We start from the raw sequence: 20,956 nt of genomic DNA, 5'->3' as shown, positions 1-20,956 counted from the left end.
CAGCTGTTTGGTGTAAAAAAGGATCCAAGTGCAACAAGAAAGGGAGTAGTCTGCGACACACTGTCTTTCTGTTGAAGAACTATCACTTGTACCGTTGCATGAGGATCTACTTGTGTTGCTTCATAAAACGGAGAAGTTTGTTGCCATGGCGTCAAATGCCAGCCACATGTTGGAGGCCGCCTTGGAGCAAATGGATGACATTATTGCTGGTAAGAATTTCTGTTTCCTAATCAGGCCTTCAATAGACTGCCCAGTTTATGATTGCAGGCCTCCATGAAACCTGTGATATCCATGCGATTTTCACATACACATGTAGTACAGAGAAAAAAAGTGTTTTTATATTGCGCTGGATAATTTACGAACAAGAGGTTGAAATGCAAACATTAAAACATGTGTTGAGGATGAGACATCTGTTTTTAGCCATGTTGAGAGGTTTGATTGAAAAAGAAATGAGCAGTATTTTGATTAGATGAGTACCTTTCTGTAATCTTTCTTCTCAATTTTCTTCAATCAGGGAAACGCTTTTGGACTTTTATTGCTGCTGCTCGAGCTTCTAAACCTCACTGTACACTAATTGCCTGAACTCAGAGTTATTTTGCAATGTCCACCCTTCTGTATTTTCTAGCAGTGGTGATACATTTTAGTCAGAGATGTTTGCCCCAACCCTGAGCAGTCTGTTGGGGTTGTTGCACAGGGTCAGAAGACAATGTTCTATTGATAGAAGTGACGGTCCAACCATTACCACACTCGAATCACTCTAACCCTTACTACACCACAGATGACAACTAGTAATCACACACTGTCATTAATGATAAAATACGCTACAAAACAATACACATGTCCACATTGTGTCTCGACTGCGTTACTGTACCTTTAATTCAACTTCAGATGGCATAAATAATATGTACTTTTTGCAACTAAGACATGATGATTACGGTATCAGTCAAGCCTTTAATTTGTGGATTTTGGATCCCACAGTGTACAGCCATTTGATGCTATTTACATGTGGGGCTTTACATCCACTGGAGCTACACTGGAGCACAATAGCACCCTCAAGAGACCATTTCAGGAACTGTTGTTATTGTTCTGCAGCCTGCCAGTCACTTCTTGAACAGTTGTTTACCCTGATGCCAAAGAAATTAAGAGGCTGTAGTTGATTTCCTGTTATTCTTTCCTCTAGGCAAAATGGGTGAAGGGCTTTTGAGTCCTCTAATGCGGTCCGGTGGCCAGGATTGCCAGGCCTCAGAGGGTAAATCACAGGTGACCCATGCCGCCCTCAAGACTCTCCAATTGACTGAGGCCCTCAGGGAAGTGCTGGAGGGGCAAGGGAGTGATGAAGAACAGGACTCTCTTGGGAAACATTTCTCCACTAATACTGCAAATATAATATTAAAATGGCTGAAGAGAGATGAGGTATGTGCTGTGTCACTTACATGTAGGCCCTAACAACTCAAACAGGGATGGATGATAGACAAGAACAGCATTATATTACAACTAGTATGCAAATACAATACCCAATCTAAAATATCCAAAATCCAATTTATGAGAGAGGGTTATGTTAGAATTGTGCAAAGGCATATACTATGCATTCTTTACATTCTACTGGTCCATGAGACCCTGGGTTTTATTAGTTGTGTGATATGGTGGTCTTTAAACTGGCCGTCAAAGTCTGGAGGGCTTTTTCCTGTCTGCTAAGAAGTAGTGAGATGGAAGCTGGATCTATTGCAAACTGCTCTGGTAATGAGATCCAGAGCTCCTGTTTAAAGTATAAGCAGTTGCTCCCCCTTTTCACTCCCTTACTTCCTTTATTGTGGTGCCTCTGCATTGCTCCTGTACTCCTTTTTCTCCAAGTATTTCTTTGTCCGGTCCATGTTAGCCACCATCTGCATTTTCCCTATTTTACTATACTTAAAATTTAATATTGTCAACTTTACACTCCGGTTCCCCTTCAGTCTCCTGCACTGCCTCCTCCTCCCCTTATGTGTCGTCTTTACTGACTTCTTGCTCTGCACCGCATCTGACAAGCATGTGCTGCAGAAGGTTTCCTCTCCCCTGTGCCCCTTTAGGAAGCCCCACAAAATTGTCTTGACCAAGAGGTCCCGCAGACAGAGAGAGATTGGGCTAGAGACAGACAGAAAAAGGTACAGGAGAAAGAAAGGGAGGACAGAAAAAGATGAGATATAATTGCTGAAGCATTTTTTGTGTGCTTGAGAGGGAAAGCAGGAAAAGCAAAAGGGGGAGTAATAAAGTGAAAAAGAGAAGAGAAGAAAGAAAGGGAGTACAGCCAACTGGCATGGTTTGAGTTATTTGCCTCAGCTCTAAAAGTCTCAGGCTGCCCAGAATTCAAACCACACGGACCAAGGTCTTCTCTGCACTCTCTTCAACTTCAGTAATGGAGGGTCTGTGAGAAGAGAGTTGGATTCAAAGAGATTGAGTGTATCACCATTGTTATGTTTTAGTGTGGATTTTGGTTGTCTTCATCCTCTTTTCAGCTTCATAGCGCTGACTTAATTCTCTTAGTATCAAACATTGAGAGTCAGACCTCCAGTACAATGGGCATGCAGAATGGAGTATGAAATTGACTTCTACAGACATTTTGCCTGGCTTAGAAAGGTAAGACATTCTCCACTTGCATGTCTGCTCTTCATGCTTTCATATGGCACCAAAAGTTGCACAAAGGATCTTGCTTGTTCATTTTGCTCTTGCAATGATGCATGTATGGTTGCCATGAAGAAAAGTTGGGAGCAAGTGTTGTGAAGTGTTTTCATTGGGAGTTAGAGTGGTGTGCTGCAAAAAATGCAACACATGCACTCAGATATTCAAGCTCCTTGTGGACTGTCAAAGTAAACAATACCAATACTGGCTACTATGTGATTGCAGAAATGCCAGACATCTTGTGTTAGGGTAGATAAATAGATCACCACAAAGGTGAATTGATGAATGCACAACAAGTACGCCAAACTGGTCACAAGCTTGAAGTGTTTGAGGTGAAAGATAAATGCATGTCAGCGGAGATCTTTGGACAGCACATAACTTCTTGCTACCATTAAGAAGGCATTGGTCCTTCTCTCCCTGCCTCTATTAGACTATAATACTTACTGAATGTTAAATCCATGGAGCTATGAAGCTAGTATTTTCATAGATGCACTTGTCAATCAATATGTTACATTTTTAACCTTGGGTTCATGATGTATGGAGGACATGCTAGCTTTACTTAATGATCGACACCGGCAAATTAGTAGATTTTTCTCTACACCAGAGATATGACGTGTCTACATGACGTTATTTGAAATCTTTTGAATTAGCAAATAAGTAAGAATAGTAAATATAGTGTATTTATAAAACACTGTTCAAGTCAATATACAAGGTGCTATGTAAGAATTATGGAAATTAAAACTTGAAAATAATTAAGAGGAAAAATAAAAATAATAATTATTATTATTATTATCGTTGTTGTTGTTATGGTGTGTCAGTATAACTCTTAAAGATCAGTGCTACTCATCAAACCTCAGGTAGACCTGACTGGATATTATTTACGTTACTGTATTAGTAATTGTTTAGTAAAGTATTATTGTCCAAATTGCAGAGCACTTGTGTTACCTAGATTTTTTGGAAATGAAAGAGAATTTTGATATACATCTGCAGTTAGGAGGAGGATCTAGGATTGGATTATTTTTTAAAGTTGAGTTGAAAACAGTCTCAAAACGATAGCTTCTCCGCAGCAATGGTCGGTGATAAGCATTTTAAACAGGGAAGATGTTCAAAGAGCAATGGCCGATTTTCTAGAAGATGTGTCATTGTGACCGTTGAACTCGCATTCTTCAGGTCAAAAGGCAAACCTAGATCTCAGTGATCTATTATCTAAGCAATGACTCCTTAAGCAATTTGAGCAATATTTTATTGAGTCAGTCTGGGTTGACTCAATAACATGACTTTCCAAAACTGGAACTGGACTGATTGTTAATCATAATCAGGTGTGTTAATGCAGACAGACATAAAAGAAATATACAAGGCAGTTGTGCACAGCGCAATGCCTGATCAGATATGTGTATGATCATCTTGCAATACCAGGTGCTTGAACTTAGAATCTTCAAGGCTGAGGCAGGCACTGATCTTAGGAAGCTTTTATCTGGATGAAGTCAGAAGTGGCATTTCAACAACTAGTAGACAAGGCACAGAACTGCAATAAAATGATGAATTTTAAATTGCTTCTTTGTAGCATGTACTGCAGATTTTTCATGAATTTTTAAAAATTAGAAATTTTAAATGGCCTTTGTAGCGCCACCATCAGGACCATTTTTGGCATTGGACTGGATTTATGTGCAAAGTTTGGGGAGTTTTTGTGCTTGGGAACTTTGATTTCTTAGGAAGAAAAATAAAAATAATTAAAGCTGCAAGCAACGTTGGACACGTCCTCCTCCGTGCGCAATGGGGTTACTGGTGGACGCTGCTCCTCGTGACCGCGTATTTCCACAGCACTCAGACACTGCAAATCATCACCAGTTCAATGGTACCTTACACAAGACTCTACATCATAGAGTTCATTAGCTGTGAAAGTGGGTATGGATAAAGCATAGTGAGCGGGCCAAACCATGACCAATGAAAACAGAACTCTCTGTTGAGTTCAATAACACCTCACACAAGACTCTACATCAAATGGCATGAAAGTCCATGGCCTGAGTGATTGGGCGTAGTGCAAATATAGGAGGTGGCTTACTTTCACATCTAGACCACACATTATAATCTCCATGTAAATTGGATGACGTTAAAGTATAGCACGTATAGTTTTGGGCCTACGTCCTGCTGGCACTAGGGGGCACTATGACTTTGAGTAAATTTTGGCCGGTAATCTCCTCAGGGTTGGAGTCTTATGAATCATGAAAAGTTTTAAGCCTATATTTGAAGTTAATTGGATGAAATCTCTAGAAGGAGTTTGTTAAAGAACAACATGTGGGAACGGCCAAAACCGCACTAATTTAAAACTTTCTATTAAAAATGGTGGACTTCCTGTTGGGTGTAGGGTATGGCGCCAATGACATTTTTTGTATGTCTTGACATGCTACATATGTGTACCATCTTATGTTCATCAGAGGATCAGTTTTTTAAGTTTTGTTGCAGGCTGCTTGCAAGCCATTTTTGTGCGCCTATTCCCAAAACCCCTACAATATGTTAATTTTTACCAAACCTGTGATCGCCAAATTTGGTGAGTTTTTGAGTATGTTAAGCCCCTCAACAAGGTGATTAATTTGCCGGAAAAAAGGAAAGGAAAGCAAAGGAAAGCAAAGGAAAGAAAAGGATAGGAAAGGAAGAATTCCTTCCCTTTCAATAAGGCCTTTGCTGCTGTCGGGGCTCGGCTCCTAATGCTACACATCATGTGTAAGAAAAGTGACTATGCAACGGAGCGACTGAACGGGACGCAAATGCTATTGATCACCAAAAGTTACATAAAATAACATTTTTAATAACACTAGTATGTACACACAAAGTAGGCATACTGAACATTCAAATATTATTCTGCTAAAACAGATGTTTTCAGTGTTTAAAGGTCTGACTCAAACAGTATATTAAAGGCTTAATGGTATTTTAAAATGATTGTAAACCACTTCTTGGCTCAGGATGATGGACTTTGGTCTACATAATGTTTCCATGATTGTGGTTGCACTTTGCTTCCCTTGCACACAGATGGCTCTGAAATATCCCTGACTGCACAGGCAGCTCGGAGCTCAGCTAACATTTTTAATTTCCACTCATCAGCCGGCATTACATATTGTACACAATGCTTACTGCTGGATCCTAATACAGCAGTGAACATTCCACCTGCAAACCTTTTACAGATATTTCCCAGATCATTCTCACTCCAAAGGCGTAAAATATGGAGGTTTGGTAAGGTGCCTTTGTTGTTGTTATATGACGGTAAAGGACACATTTACTGTCATAACATGCACTTGGTCGCGTCTCCTTTACAGCGAGTAGTATGCAAGGGGGAAATTCCACATAGAGTAGTTGGTCGGGTTGGTTGATAGGTCAAACATAGGACTATCACCCAGGAGAGCAGGATGCATGTCCCGTGCATGTCCTTAACCGTCCCATTATTCCTCTGTGTGACAGAACTGTAATTCCACCCTTGATCTTTTCCTAAACCCAACCATCCCATTCCCCCGTGTTACGGAACAGTAAGTAACACACACTTGATCCACTGACACAACAACGTTTGAGACTTGTGCGTGTACACGCATCTATGTGTTTGTTCGGAGAGTGCAACCGTATTAAAGAAAACCAACAGGGCAACTGTTCTGTATTAAGAGTGTATCTACTGAACTTAACAGCTGACCTTTATTCTGAAGGTAAACCCCCATTCATCTGGCAATAGTGAGTCCTACCAGGAGCGGTTATCACGTCTGGAGGGAGACAAAGAGTCACTTATTCTGCAGGTGAGATTTGTCACTACTAACATAAAAAATTCAAAACAATGTGAAATCTGTCTTTCTCTTTTATCTAAGATCTACATGCCCTATTAATAGGTTTTACACTGAAGCATGCCCAGACATTTGTTTATAAAGGTGAATCAATTTCATTGGCTATAAGCCTGCTCAAAGAAATGAGGAACTATGACACCACACTGTGAGCGGGAACTGATTCTAAACAGTGCCCATATCACTTGACAGCGCTACTGGAGAGAGACAAGGAAAGGAGTGCCAACGGCAGCTCAGAGTGTTGTGTTGTAAATGTTGCCTAATTGTTTTGTTTTCCTTTTGGATGGGGGAACCAACAGTTTAAAAGCTGGGTTTGGTGCTGTTACAACACTAGAATATCCTGTTTTGTGTGATGTCTTTGTCCGCATATGCTTGTGTGTAGGTGTGTGTAGCTATGAGGACTGCTGAACAAGTGCTTATTTCAGACAGGTTGAGGCTAGAACCACCATGTGCTGTAGCGTGTAGGTGTGTGTGAGAGCAGGTGCCCTGTTTGTTTTTTTCAGGCTCCACATTAAAACATTCTTTTAGAAAATCCGCTCTACTTGGCTTGTAATACCGGCCTTTTTTCACATGTGATTAGCTATTTTGTGGCTTTATAGTTTCTCCGCAGATTTATATTTAAACTGCATTCTCCTAAGACTACTGGAGCCACTGAAGTGTCGCAAGCATCTAGCGAGCACAAAGGATCATTCATTTCTTCTCAAAAGAAATATTTGCATTGTTTGATCTGTTTGATGTAGAAATTTCAACAAATATTAAGGGTAGAAATTCTATGAAAAAAGCTGGTATTAGTGTGCACTGTGATAATCTCTGTAGTATAAGAGATAATCATAGGCCTAAAGTTTAAATTTTGTGCTGTCTATGCTGCAATTATGCAATAACAAATGTAAAACTAAACAATGGAAAAACAGCTTTATTGGGAAGTTTTGATGTGGAGCAAAAGTCTCTTATCTATCTATCTATTTTTCTGTCCACACACAAATACACACAGGTAAGTGTGCTGACAGACCAGGTGGAAGCTCAGGGGGCCAAGATCAGCGATCTACAGAGTTCTCTGGTGGAGCATCAGCACAAACTCAACTCCACCGAGGAAATGCTACAGCAGGTACACAACTTTAAGACCGTGTATGAAAAAAATATCTTACATTGGACTTACTCCACACCAAAGGCTTGATGTGTTACTGAACCAAAATCTGGAAAGTCTGACTTTCGTTTGGAGACATCCAGGGCTTTTATATCAATAATGCTATATACCATTTATGAGATTTGACAGGGCCTTAGACTGTTATTCTATCTTTAAAATATGAGTCGTCTGCAGATCCAATCTTTTCTCAAAAGCTGTAGAATGTAACTCGGAATGAGTTCTGCTTCCTGGGAATAAATACCTTGCTACGATTCCAGTCTTTCTGCCGGCAGAGTACCTTGACAACTAACATATTTAGGAAGCTCAGACTCATTCCATGGCTCAGTGTTGTTTTCTGGTTCATGTGGGGCCAGACTGCTCTGTCTGAGCAGGTGATTGCAGCACACACACACACGAACACACACAAACACACAAAGAGACACAGAGAGACAGAGAGAGACAGAGAGAGATAATGAGAGAGAGAGAGAGAGAGAGAGAGAGAGAGAGAGAGAGAGAGAGAGACAGAGAGAGAGACAGAGAGAGACACACAGGAAAGCAGAGAGAGAAAAATCAGTAAGGGAGGAACAGCTGGAAAAGGTGGAGAGATGGGAGGGAGAAAGAATAGGGGTGGTGCTCCTTTAAGAGCTAGAAGTGTGTGCAACTTTCAGTTGTTTGCTTTTGACTTCTAATCTACAACAGAGACTCTGCTAAACACTACAAAGGACACTGAATGGATTGGATGTATTAAACTGTAATCTACTAAAAACTATTAGAATCTTGAAACCAATGAATCCATGAGGGAAATATACTAACTCCTCTTTTGCTGCAGGCAGACACTGGAGGAAGATGAACCAGGTATTACACAGAATCAATCCTGTATTGCTGCTTTTGTGAAATTTCCATTCAAAGTAGACTGTTTCACCCTATTCTGACTGATAGCATGGGTGCAGGGAATGTGTTTTTTTAACTATTTGATGAGTTGTGAACTTAATGCTCAGTGTCAACTTCTACGGCATTGTATGTTATGCAGTGTATTAAAGGGCAGCCAGGGCTGGTTTCTTGGAGACATGGTCATTATGAGGCTTTGGACCTGAGCTGTAAATCTCTTCCTGGTGACAAAGATCTAATATTTTCCATGTGTATGCTCTAGAAGAAGCCCAGATATTTTCCAAAGCCAGAGTTTTAAATGGATGTATCCATATGTACTGTTTTCCTGCCTCCGATGCTCATTTCTGGACTTTAAGTGATTTGACACCTGCTTGACATCCACCAAATTAGTAATACACCATCCCGCATAGCCTAACTTTCAAGGCTAACAGCCGCTCAGGACAGATAGTCACAGAACTGTGTAGCAGACCCATAGTCTTCCTCAGCACCAGGTTTGATTGGCAGCGGTTCACAGTTACAGGAAAATGCACCTGTCAAAGTTATTTTATTTTTTTTTATGAATGTTTTGCATGCTTTTGGTATATTTCTCTCTCTCTCTCTCTCTCTCTCACTCTCGCTCCCTCTGCTGTGGACTTTGGTTGAGCTGTGAAATAGGCATTATAAATAGTGGTCATGGGTTGTGTATATTTAGCCACTCAACGGCATCTAACCAGTGAGTTTGTCTGAAGGGACTGTCAGAACAGCAAGCTTGCTCAGCCCCATACTTAATGTGGCCTTTGTTCAGTGAGTATTGAGTAGTGTGTATCATTGAAGGGATTATGTATTTATGTATGTTTGTATGCTGTATGTTGTTAATGACAGGAACTCCTACATAGAGCGTCACTGGAAAAACAGAAGTTGAATCTTATGGGGGAGGTGTCCTACCTGAAACTAAAGCTGGCAGACATGGAGGGAAAACAGAGCCATGGAGCTGAAAGGCAGCACAAAGCAGAGGTAGCGCTTCTCACAGAGCCAAATATGCATACTTCCTTGTGGTGTTTTATTTTTTAATATGTAGTACAATCTGTAGGTATGGTGTTGTTTGTAAGAACTTATTTAAAGCCAATATGTATCCACCAAAACAATGTTGCCATGTTGAGTTGTACTGGACTTCATTTACTTACTTTTTTAATTAGTAGCATTATTTAGCTGAAAACCTCAGAAACCTCTGATTTACTGTAGTCCTCAGAAATGCAAACCTAATTCTGCCAGAAATTAAGAAGGTAAACATACAAATCTGCCTTGTGTTCTGATGGATCTAACCTTGAAGTCAGCTCCGGATTTTATGGGAGATCATAAACACTTTCTGGACGGCCGGAGGGGAACATTCACCCAAACCCTGGATCTGTTCTTACTGGTCAAAGTCCACAGGAAAAAAGTCTCAAAGGGGTTTACATTTTTTGTCAGTTTAAACTGAATCATGTATTTGCTTAAGACAGATGTGTTAGGTTACCAGCAGGCATCCTGGGCATTCAGTGACCATATGATTTGGGGAAAAGGGGAAGCAGAGAACGCAGCATTACCACCAGACAGGATATTGTAATGTATGTAGTTACCATCAAAATACTGCTGGTCAAAGAGTCTTTTATGTACTCAGGTTAAAAGAGTTCCTGCGAAGCAGAGCTGGCATGATGGATGGTGGGCCAAATATAAGTGTGTGTAGGCTTAAGCCCAGAGAATTTTGTTCTTGGTGGTGGGTACAGGTTGACTTAGCCATTCTGAAAAAAGGACCTGCTTTCTAACTGGAGGCATGTTCCCAAAACATTTGACATTTACAGTATAAAGAACAAGCAGAAAGGATTTATTTAAATTTGCTTGGGTGTTTTGATTTGCTTTGTATTTCTAAGCAAAAAGTAATGGTGTCTATACGTGTGTTTCAGTAGACAGCAGTGTTTCACCACTTCTTAATCCTGCTTTCATCATGTGCAGAAACACAACTTTCCCCACAGCAGCTGCTAGGACTTAAGTAGAATGGGGGGAAAAATCTGCTTTGAACGCTTTACTGGCCTCCCACGTGCTGCCTCTACTACACAAACATGTCCACACACACACACGCACACACACACACACACACACACACACACACACACACACACACACACACACACACACACACAAACACTAAACATATGGAAGCCTTCTTGCTGTGGAGCCAGTAAGCTCACAGTTAAATTTAGCCACGCAGGCACTCCATATCATCTGTCATATCCGCTGTACTGGACCCCAAGTGAGACTTCCTCTGTCCACAGTCCGGGCATAGCTTGGCTGCTGTTTACACTCTTTCTGAAGGAATATGGGCACCGATCACCTCTGAAAGATGGCAAACTTACTTACCCCTCTTGCAATTTGTCAATGCAAACTGCCTAAACTAGATTTGTTTGAAGTTAGAAATATGGCACAGCATAATCTTAATACAATTAGGGCCAAATCAAGGGTTCAGGTTCATGAACAAATACAAAAAATGTGTTTAACCAGATGAGACTGGCCCAGCGTGTCTATATAGGACAAAACTAAGATTTGTGTTTCTAACACAGGCTCACTAGCATATTGGTGTATTTAGGCTAAAGACCAAATTCACACACTCTCAGGATTTACACTCTATAGTATTTCCCCTTCTCTTTCTAAACGTGTCTCTCAACTATTTCCCCCCCACTGCATCTGTTAGACTGTAGTGAATTTTATTAGTGAACTGCAGGAGCAGATGTGTAGGTTTCAGAAGGAGATCAATAGCAAGATCCAGGAGAAAAAGGCCTTGGAGATCCCGACTGACAGCAGCTCTCCAGTGTCGTGCCCCACTGAGTCCACCAAGGGCGAGGGCGAAAACATCGGGCCGTCCTGTGACAGAAACCCAGGGCTGATGCACAAACTAGAAGAGGCTTCAGAGGGGCCTGATGGGAACGCACACAACCTGGGAGAGGGTAGCTCAGATGATGAGCAGCAATACTACTGTGGAGAAGAAAGTGTAGGCACAGCCTGCGGGCATGACTTACGTTGTGTACAGCATGGGTTGTCCCACTTTAGTGTGTGTAGATGCAAATAAAACAATCACTCACTAAACATCCTCAGAAGCACTAAATGTCACTGTGCAACTTGCTTGATCTAACTGAAAATAATAATCACATTTATCAGCTATGTATCAGTTTGGGGCACAACTGATAAATGCATTTCATGCAATCTTTAATCAAATTTACTAACAACACCTTCATATTTTAAACTAGCTAAATGTTCTCATGCCTTCTGTTTTAGGTCTTAGTTAAAGAGCTCGGGATTCTTAAGGACAAAGTGGAGCACCTGGAGGATCAGAAGTTACATTATGAGAAGAAACTCAAAGCAACAAAGGTAAAAGAAAGTTCTTCTTTCATGGTGTCTAGACTTTGTAATACACCATTAATGCCCAGATTCCACTGCTAACTGTCCATTCAACTTTCCTAAATGATGTCCAATCTGATGTTCCAGCCATTTCAGTGAGTCATTCTGTTCTGCACGAACACCTGTTTTCTTAAGAAGTCTGAGAACTATTTCACCTTCCATTTTAAAGTCCTGTAGAAATAGATTTAATGATGGCTTAGTCATGTTTTAATGCCCCAGTTGTATACCTTGGCATGACCCCATAGCATTCAACTTCTTAAGCTTACTTAAGCAATTTTTCTTGCACTAACCTTTTGATAAATTCATATCTTGCTGTCTTCCTTCTAGTACAATATCTGTCTCTGTCTGTGTATGAAATATACATGTTGTGACTGCACACTAAAACAGCAATTTGATTTTACTACTTTGTTCATATAAGTGTTGCCTGGTCAACCTATAGTCACAACAGATTAGATTTAGATGGGCATTAGAGTTACATGGAGGTCATGTGAGTACTGTATATTACCATCTGCAGTTCTTTATTTTTTCATCAAATGTCCTATTGGCATCTCTCCATCAACTGGGTGTTTATCCAGAATTGCAAAATCCAAAAGCATATGTTACATTTCACAGAATGTGTAGGTGTGTGTGGGGCTTTGGTTAATGCACCTTCAAGAAATTGGCTACCTATGTTGACATGGCTGATATTGAGCTATATAAACACGTTTTCATGTGTACACTTAATGTAACTTAGTCTACCTTTTTAAACAAACCACCGGGGAGTAGTGTTTTGAGTATTACACTTACTAACTTTCACTTTCCTCCAAACAACTTATACAGACAGAAAACACTGCTAAATAGATCTGACTGAACTTAACTTTATTGCCATCTGTTTTTTCCTTATACTCTGCAACGTATTTCAAAACAAACTATAAACTCCAGACAGGAATGACCCATTATTGGATTCTTTTAAATTTAAATAAGAACCATGTCTGTGCTTTGTTTTATGTGTTCTAGTTATACGTGGGGAAAAATAAACAACCTATATCTTATTGAGTTTGAGTTTCTAGTGCAGGCACTAGGGACCTGTGTAAATGTTTTGTTTTTGTGAATGTAAAAAGCGCTTTTAGCTGTGCATGTTAAAACAGATGTATGTTGGCACACACAGTGCACAGACCTGCATGTCCTTTCTGCTAAGATTGCTAAGATTCCTGCTTGTGTTGCACCCACAGGAAGAGATCAGCAGCCTTCAGCAGCTTCTGCTCAGTAAGAATGCTCAGATCGAGAGCTTGCACACTCGGCTGCTGGCCAGACCATCTCCATCCCCTGAGAGCTTGGAGAGAGGTAAGCAAAGCACCCAACCTCAAGCCCTTGACCAACCTGCCAACAACAGCCTCTCACTCTGAAAGAGTTACTCAGCCTGATAGGTGACACAGTTAATGCCTCCTTTTTGCATTCATTATCTGGCAGTAATAGCTGTGGGGAAAAGTCTGTCTTGGCCCTTAATAAACTGTTTCATTATGGGTATCTGTCTCTCTATCTCTCTCAGAGGAGATGTACAGGAAATGTAAGCCTGAACAGTTAATTAAGTTGAATTTAAACCCATGGGCGATGTCTACTTTTGATCTTTCATAATTTTTTTACTCCAGACATGTCTCGGTTTTGAATTATGTTTTGTTTTCTTCTGCTCTGAGGGCCAGCTTTACAATCACCAACTGGTTTCCAAAAATTATTCAATGCAATCTCTCTTCCCTTTGGCTTTTTCATTGTGTTTATGAATTTCTGAGGGCATAATGTCTTGTTTTTTGTTCATTTTGTCGGTCATAGATTAACACATCTCTGGGGTACATGTTTAGTATGATCACTGTTCCTCACCAGCAATGCTGCCTGTGTGCCTGCAATAGTTATGAAGGAAGTTTATAAAATATGTGAAAGCTGAAATGGCCAAAGCTATGATTGGTAGATAAACAAGGCTTGGGTGAATCTAAAAATACATAGTTTGAATGGGACTTTAGTGAGGAATAAATCTACAACATGCTAGCATGTATTTCTGCATATTCTTTCTTTCTAAAGACAGATAGAAGGAGCTGCATATACATATTAATAATCAATGTTGGATTTCTCTTTATAGATCAGGAGCTGCAGAGCCTTAGGAGTGGAATGAAATCACTAGCAGCTGCTAATGATGAAAAGGTAAGTAGCCAGTGATCTGGAAATCTATCCTTTCTCTTTTTGGTCAACACAGCTGTACAGAATGTACTGATGCAACTTGTGTGTTGCCATCAGTTTACTACAATGTTAAGTTTTTTAACTGGCCTGTATAAACAGCTGATATTATCATGCTGTTTAAAAGGGTAGAAGGTAACTGTTTTTAGATGTTGTCATTTCTGAAAGGGAACCACCCTCCAACAATTTTTAGTACAGAGGGGCTTTTGTATTCTCCCTCCCAGAGAATCTTGGACTTTAAAGACTCACATATGAGGGCCTGCAATGGCACATTACTATAGACCCACACGCACACCCACCCCAAGGCGAGCCATTTCAGGCAAAGCCACACTTAAGTAGGCCTCGATGTGCCAAGCCTAATTTTGGAGTGAGCTGCATTAAAAGAACCATGACAAAACCAGGCATGGGCACCACTTCAAAACACAAGGTCTATATGCAGCTGCTTTCCACAACTAAGATTTCGAGCCAGGCCTGTGTCAATCCCCACCCTATCCACTACTTTGATGCAAAGGCCATATGGTGAAAGAGGGACGTTTGTGTGGCGTATCGGTCAGTAATAGAGTGAAGCAGATAGTCTACATGTGTGTTTCCTAACCTTAAGGTTTCCTCTCTGTTTCTTCTTCAGGACAGACGTATCGAAGAGCTCACACTGCTCTTGAATCAGTGCAGGCAATTCAAAGAGGTCCCTAACACCACAAGGCAAGGTAATTAGTATCAATTAAATCCTTTATCCTTCCTTTGTTGCATATGTTAACAACACTGCTGAGCACAATGAAAGGCACCACACTTCCCTCCTTAACAGAAACATGCGCCACTTCTCAAGATAAGGAAAAAAAATTCTCTTCTCTTTGTTACTGTAGCTCCACCTGCTGTTCGTTCATTTTCAAATGGTAGGACCCCATCAAGCAGCAGTGAGGAAGAGGCGCATGTATTGATGAAGACTACTGACTCAGCTAGTGCAAAATCAGAAGATGTAAAGTCTGAAGTGGGTACAAACAGTTTCAGCTATGAGGTCAAATTTCTTCTTTTTTTTTTTTTGCATAATCATAAACATTTTTTTAATACCCATCACAGGTTTCCACAAGCAGTTCTTCCTCCCAACAAACGTCTGTTTCATCAGCCCAGAAGGACAGTGATTCCCGGTAGAAAAGCAGCCTTTCGTCCGTGGATGAATCGCCAATATTTTTTTGTTGGAATTTTGCTGAGAATACTGTCTTCTTATCTTCTCAGATCAGAACCTTTCTCAAGTAGTATGAACGACCTAACGAAAGCACCTTTACAAAAGGTATGTTATAGTCATCGTTCAGATCTGGTATGCCAATCATTCTTACCATTTAGTTTAGCTTAAGTTAATATGCATTACCAACCCGGAATTATTCAGATCCTTAATTTTTCTATGGTATATAAGCTACTGTTGCTGTTTCTTACATAATTGATACATGAAATAACTCAGAATTTGCTCATTTGTACAGTATCTGGTTTTGTACAGATATTTACAGTTATTGTCTTTTCTATTTGTATCTGTGTGTGGTTTATCCAGAGTGGTCTGGATGACACCAGCAGTCAGACGCCGCCTGTGAATTCCTCTCTGTCAGAGCAGAACGGGAGCAGAGACAGCAGCAGTGAAATCCAGAGTCAAAGGTCTCCAGATGGGAGCGAAGATGGAGACTCCAGCCAAAGTAAATCCAGACATACTTATTCAGTCAAGTGTGCAGTAATAATCCCTGACGTAGGATCAGACTTTCTTTTTCTGTGGACTAGTCGTGAGAGAGGCCAGTAATTCCCATGTGATTTATTCATATTTGGAACAAACCACTCTCCTTTGACCAGACAACCACTGTATCTTTGATCACATCTAATTGCAAAGGCTCCTGACAGCGCAGATGTATCATGGGATAGACTTTCTTACCAAACACACCCTCTCTCTTGCTCAGATTGACCACATTCATCCCAGCTCCACCCTTCCTCAGCTACATTGACCAGAATTAACTTGAGCCCCACCCTGATTTCTTTCTGGTGCATTCTGCTGTAGAGTGGTGACTGACTGCACGTATCATAAAGATCACACCTTGTAAAATGTAGCTAAAACCCCTACATTTTCACAGGGCATTAACAGATTATTTGCTGAACTCAATGGTCTGTAACCTGTGTTCCCTCTCCTGAATAGAGCACTGTGAAAAGGCAGACTGCCACATGTGCACTACTTAGCTCTTTGGTATGCTAAGAGACAAAATAGCGTCCACTGCTTTCTACTCTTTGATCATCATCATCAAGATTGTGCCTTTTACAACGCCTCAACTAAAGGAGAACTATAAATTTAGACAGTCTAATCTTTTCAAAGTTCCCATTATTGAAATGTTGTTTAATTTGGCAAGATTACAGTGTGGCTATGTCTGCTAATTATTAAAGGTAAACTGCCATTTTTAACTACTAATTAAATGCATCTATGCAATGTTGCTTATATGTAGCCCTCAACAGTACATTCATACAATTTATACCATCATTTTATAACCTTAAGTATTAACTGACTGGTGTTTTTGAAACCTCTTACAGTAAAGTTGGAGAAAGTCGACGACAGCACTTCAAGTGATAATTCCCCTGTTCCCCATTCTGGAGCAAACACACAGCCTGGCCAACGGGCTGTGGGCTCACCAGAATACATGAAGAATAACAGGAGCTTTAAAAGGCTCTGGGGAAAGTGAGTGTGTGAAAATACATTGATCATCAACAATGCATCAACAAAAATGAGCACCAAGACCAATAAAAGAACAACCAAACATTAAATTGAATTAAGGGTAAAAGAATGTGTATGATGTATATAGTAAATTTAAATCTAACATACGGTTCATGTAAAAATACATTCAGTTGTATAAATAACACATAAAGGTTTATGTGAAGAGAGTTGTGTGTTTACGTAAAGAGATAAAATCATTAAGAAATAATTTATGCATATGTGGAAGTATTCTTCTTCTACTACACTTGGCCTACTATCACACTGATCAAGTTAACGCAAACAATATCATTACTGAAACACAATTACACATAATAATCAGACGATGAGTGATATTGATAACTGCTATTGACTTTTAGCATAAAAAGTGTACAGTAGTCTAAAATATATTCAATTATCACCTATATCTTACATCTTATTAGATATGTAACAACAATGAAAAAGTAGTTTCTGACATGTTTACCCTCCCTCTCCCATACAGACTTCGAAGAACCCAATCTGGAGGGCTCCAGGCAGCGGATCCAGATGCCGGTCAGTTTAGAAGAGGTGGGCTGCGTGCAACAGCAGGACCCAGACTGACCAGGGCCCCAGAATCTCATGATTCTGCACGGTAAAGCTCATTGTGCCTCTATTGAACCTGACTTTGTGGTATGGTACTCCTATTTTAAGTTATTAAGGGTTTTGTATCAGTCAAGTCGCAAACTTTGCTGCTTTAAAATAATCTGGTTTGGTTCTCCCACCTCCACCATTTCTTAAATACCCAAATGAAAAGAGGCTTGAGGGCTTTTCTTAGCATAACAAATTCAGTTTTAAATGTGTGATGTGATTCCTTCAATTAAAATGACCATTTTAAATACATGTAATACATTTGTAAATGAATTGTATTTTATTTATTTCAGTGATATGAATGTTCCATTCAGCCAGTGGACCAAAGAGCAAGTATGTGGCTGGCTGGAGGACTATGGATTGGGCCAGTATGTCAATCTCACCAGGCAGTGGGTTGAAAATGGACAGATACTGCTGTCTGCCACACCTCAAGACTTTGAGAGGGTTAGAGCATAAAACAGGATATACAGTATTTAGGTATTAGGTCGGGCAAAAGAAACATCCATGGATACATTTGAAAATTAGATTAATCAGATGAAATTAAACTGCATAGTGTGTGGTTAAACCATCAATTATTCCTCAATCTTTGATTTTATTGTGACAAACATTCCTTTCTGACCTCAGGAGATGGGTATGAAGAATCCACTGCACAGGAAGAAGCTGCAACTTGCTCTGAAAGCATTCACCACTAAAGTTATAGAAAAATCGTCAGAGCTGGACTACATCTGGGTCACCCGTAAGACTCTTTCTAAATACTGTATTACATATTCTGAACTCACACTGCATTCTCATTTGAATTAGATCTACAAATAGAGATTGAGACTTCTCGTGCCACAAACCAAACAAAGACATGTCATGTGTGAGATATAATATATATATATATATAAATATAATTGAAAACATGCAAATATGGCCAGAATTCAAAACAAGGAACTGCATTTTAACTGAGCTATTACAGGCAATTCACAGCTGAGGATACTTAAATTAGCATTCCAAAGTGTAATGAGTGAAGTGAATTAATGTCTGATTTTCACCCATTTAGGCTGGTTGGATGACATCGGTTTGCCTCAGTATAAAGATCACTTCCATGAAGCACGAGTGGATGGTCGAATGATACAATACCTCACAGTGGTACGAATTATCCATGCATCTACTGTAACATTTTCTATTAAAGTGGAGGCCTGCAAATACATTTAAATTATATCAACATGACTTAAAACATGATTTAAAACATGGTATGGATTTGTATACTTTTCTTTGAAGTTCACTGATGTTCTTTTGTCGTTCACTCAGAATGACCTCTTGACGCTAAAGGTCACCAGCCAGCTTCATCATCTCAGTATTAAATGTGCCATCCATGTCCTTCATGCCAACAAGTTCAACCCCAACTGTCTTCGACGTAGGCCAGGGGAGGAGGTAAGCCAAGATAGACAGGAGTAAGTGGAAATTGGGGATTGTGCGAGGGAGTGTTGTATGTAGTAGTTATACTATATATGTTTTATGTTGTATGTTATGCTGCAGTTTTTGTGTGAATTCTGCTCTCAGATGGTGGATAGGTGTCATCAAATAAGTTTCCCACAAGATGGCGACAGACAGACATCAAATGCTTTCAAACACAGAGCACATTTCCTTTTATGCTGTATGATTGCCTACAAAGCATAATCACTGTTAAGCTTCATTCTGCCAACTTCCGGTGTATTTAGTAAATAGGTCAAACAGTTACGAGTAAATGATTAATAAGTTCTATTTTTAACTTCTTAAGAAACAGCCCTCTCCCTCAGAGGTGGTTCAGTGGTCTAACCATCGCGTGATGGAGTGGCTGAGAGCAGTGGATTTAGCCGAGTATGCCCCCAATCTACGGGGCAGTGGTGTTCATGGTGGGCTGATTGTAAGTCCTGTAGATTTCAAACTTGTCTGCAAGTTTTTCAAAAGCTTACATGCTGACGTTCCCTGGAGACTCAAATTTGTTGCTTTCACATGCTGTCAATATGCTCTTCCATAGATCTTGGAGCCTCGTTTCAGCTCAGAGACTTTGGCTCTGCTGTTAAATATTCCTCCGCAAAAGACTTTGCTACGTCGCCACCTCGCCACTGCCTTCTCTGCCCTGGTGGGACATCAGGCCACGCAGGAGAAGCGAGAGTATGGAAATGCCACAGGCCATGTGCCCCTCACTACCACTGCTAAAGTAAAGGTAAGAGCACAATCTAAGAATCACACTGCTATGTATTTGAAGCAGCATTAAATCTAAATGCTTAATTAATGAGTTTAACTTGTTTGTGTTTTCAGCCAAAGAAGCTGGGTTTCACTCAATTTAGTCACCTCAGGAAGAGGAAACCTGATGAATCTGCAGACTATATCTGTCCAATAGACAGTGGGGCGCTGACAGTGAATGGAGTTTCTCGCTTGTCCTCTGCAGCACTCAGGGGCCTTAGCCCCAACATGGACAGACAGACTGAGAGGCGCGAGCAGGTGGGGACAAGAGCTCTTGCTAATGGCCCAAAACAATAATTAAAGAAATCCCGCACACTCCCGTCTCACTCTCTAAGTTACTTTGCAAATCAGTGGAAATTCTGATGCAATAAAGAACCCAAGATGAATCCATGAGGTGACTTGCTGAATGGGCTGCAATAGTGCTGTATTAAGCAGCCAATGTTAATTGTTGTAAATGTATTTTTAACCAGACGTTGCTTAATTCAAAATTGATCTAAATTGGTGATGAATGGTGACATTGTGTTAAATGTTTCATGAAAGCTGCTCTCTGCATTCCTTCTACATTTGGATTCCACAGCTTCTACTTTCACTACTACTAACTATTTTACAGACCATTTTGTATATAAACGTTTGCAGATTTAGTTAGAATGTTGATAGCCATTTCTTGTTATACATCTGCACACTATAATAGGTGACACCAGTTACTTTAAGAATGTCTTGTCTATATGAAAAATTAAAACATGTTTCTAGCCACTACACTTACTCTTCTGCACCTTTGAATCAGGTGTGTTTGTAAAGGATTCTCCTATCTAAATGTTGCGATGTTTCATTGATTATGACTATGCAGTAATATAATAAGCATCGGGTCAAAGGTTACCATAGTCTTGTTATTGTAATTTTGGAGACCATCAACGCAAATGCTTTTGCTTCCACCTGGTGCTTTAATGCGTACTGCTGTCTCTAAACAGCTTCATCAAATGTCAGCTCAATTGTTCAATACAGTACTTGCTGTATGTGAATAACAGATGCAGTTTTTAAGTTTAAGTTTTGAGACTTTTCAATTTCAGAACACTTTTAGCGTTGGTGCAATACATTTCATTATAGTTAGAGAGACACCTTACTTTCTGAGGATGGATCTTAGGATCTTAAATGTGATCCAAGGCTGCCAATCTCTGGTCAAATATCTGAAATATAGAATGGTTGGCACCACACTATTGAACAGGAGGTTTGGTTTGTGCCAGCCCAGGTTCTTTGAAGGGGAGGAGTCTTAATAGCTGCCATAGCAGTCGAGACTGAAATAAAATCAATATT

General features: G+C 40.1%; 1 protein-coding gene across 7 annotated transcripts; it reads left to right on the top strand.

Annotated features, from left to right (window-relative positions):
- The first annotated feature begins 1,173 nt into the window (after window positions 1-1,173).
- On the top strand, window positions 1,174-20,521 carry ppfibp2a (PPFIA binding protein 2a). 7 transcript variants are annotated; one of them, XM_034874680.1, is made up of 22 exons: window positions 1,174-1,413; window positions 6,345-6,431; window positions 7,465-7,578; window positions 9,346-9,477; window positions 11,189-11,485; window positions 11,770-11,862; window positions 13,104-13,215; window positions 14,003-14,064; window positions 14,723-14,801; window positions 14,958-15,082; window positions 15,172-15,239; window positions 15,328-15,382; window positions 15,638-15,776; window positions 16,651-16,795; window positions 17,310-17,438; window positions 17,728-17,878; window positions 18,059-18,170; window positions 18,477-18,565; window positions 18,728-18,850; window positions 19,197-19,322; window positions 19,437-19,625; window positions 19,721-20,521. In XM_034874680.1, the coding sequence occupies exons 1-22, from the start codon at window positions 1,186-1,188 to the stop codon at window positions 19,940-19,942; spliced, it is 2,877 nt and encodes a 958-aa protein (XP_034730571.1). In that variant the 5' UTR covers window positions 1,174-1,185; the 3' UTR covers window positions 19,943-20,521. The 7 variants fall into 7 exon arrangements, with proteins under 7 accessions (XP_034730571.1, XP_034730588.1, XP_034730579.1 ...); XM_034874688.1 differs by lacking the exon at window positions 1,174-1,413 and adding an exon at window positions 2,056-2,613; XM_034874697.1 differs by lacking the exon at window positions 11,189-11,485.
- Window positions 20,522-20,956: the final 435 nt, after the last annotated feature.

Source organism: Etheostoma cragini, chromosome 1 (genome assembly GCF_013103735.1).
Source record: "Etheostoma cragini isolate CJK2018 chromosome 1, CSU_Ecrag_1.0, whole genome shotgun sequence".
In the NCBI taxonomy this organism is placed as follows: domain Eukaryota; kingdom Metazoa; phylum Chordata; class Actinopteri; order Perciformes; family Percidae; genus Etheostoma; species Etheostoma cragini.
This window is presented reverse-complemented; position numbering and strand designations above follow the sequence as displayed.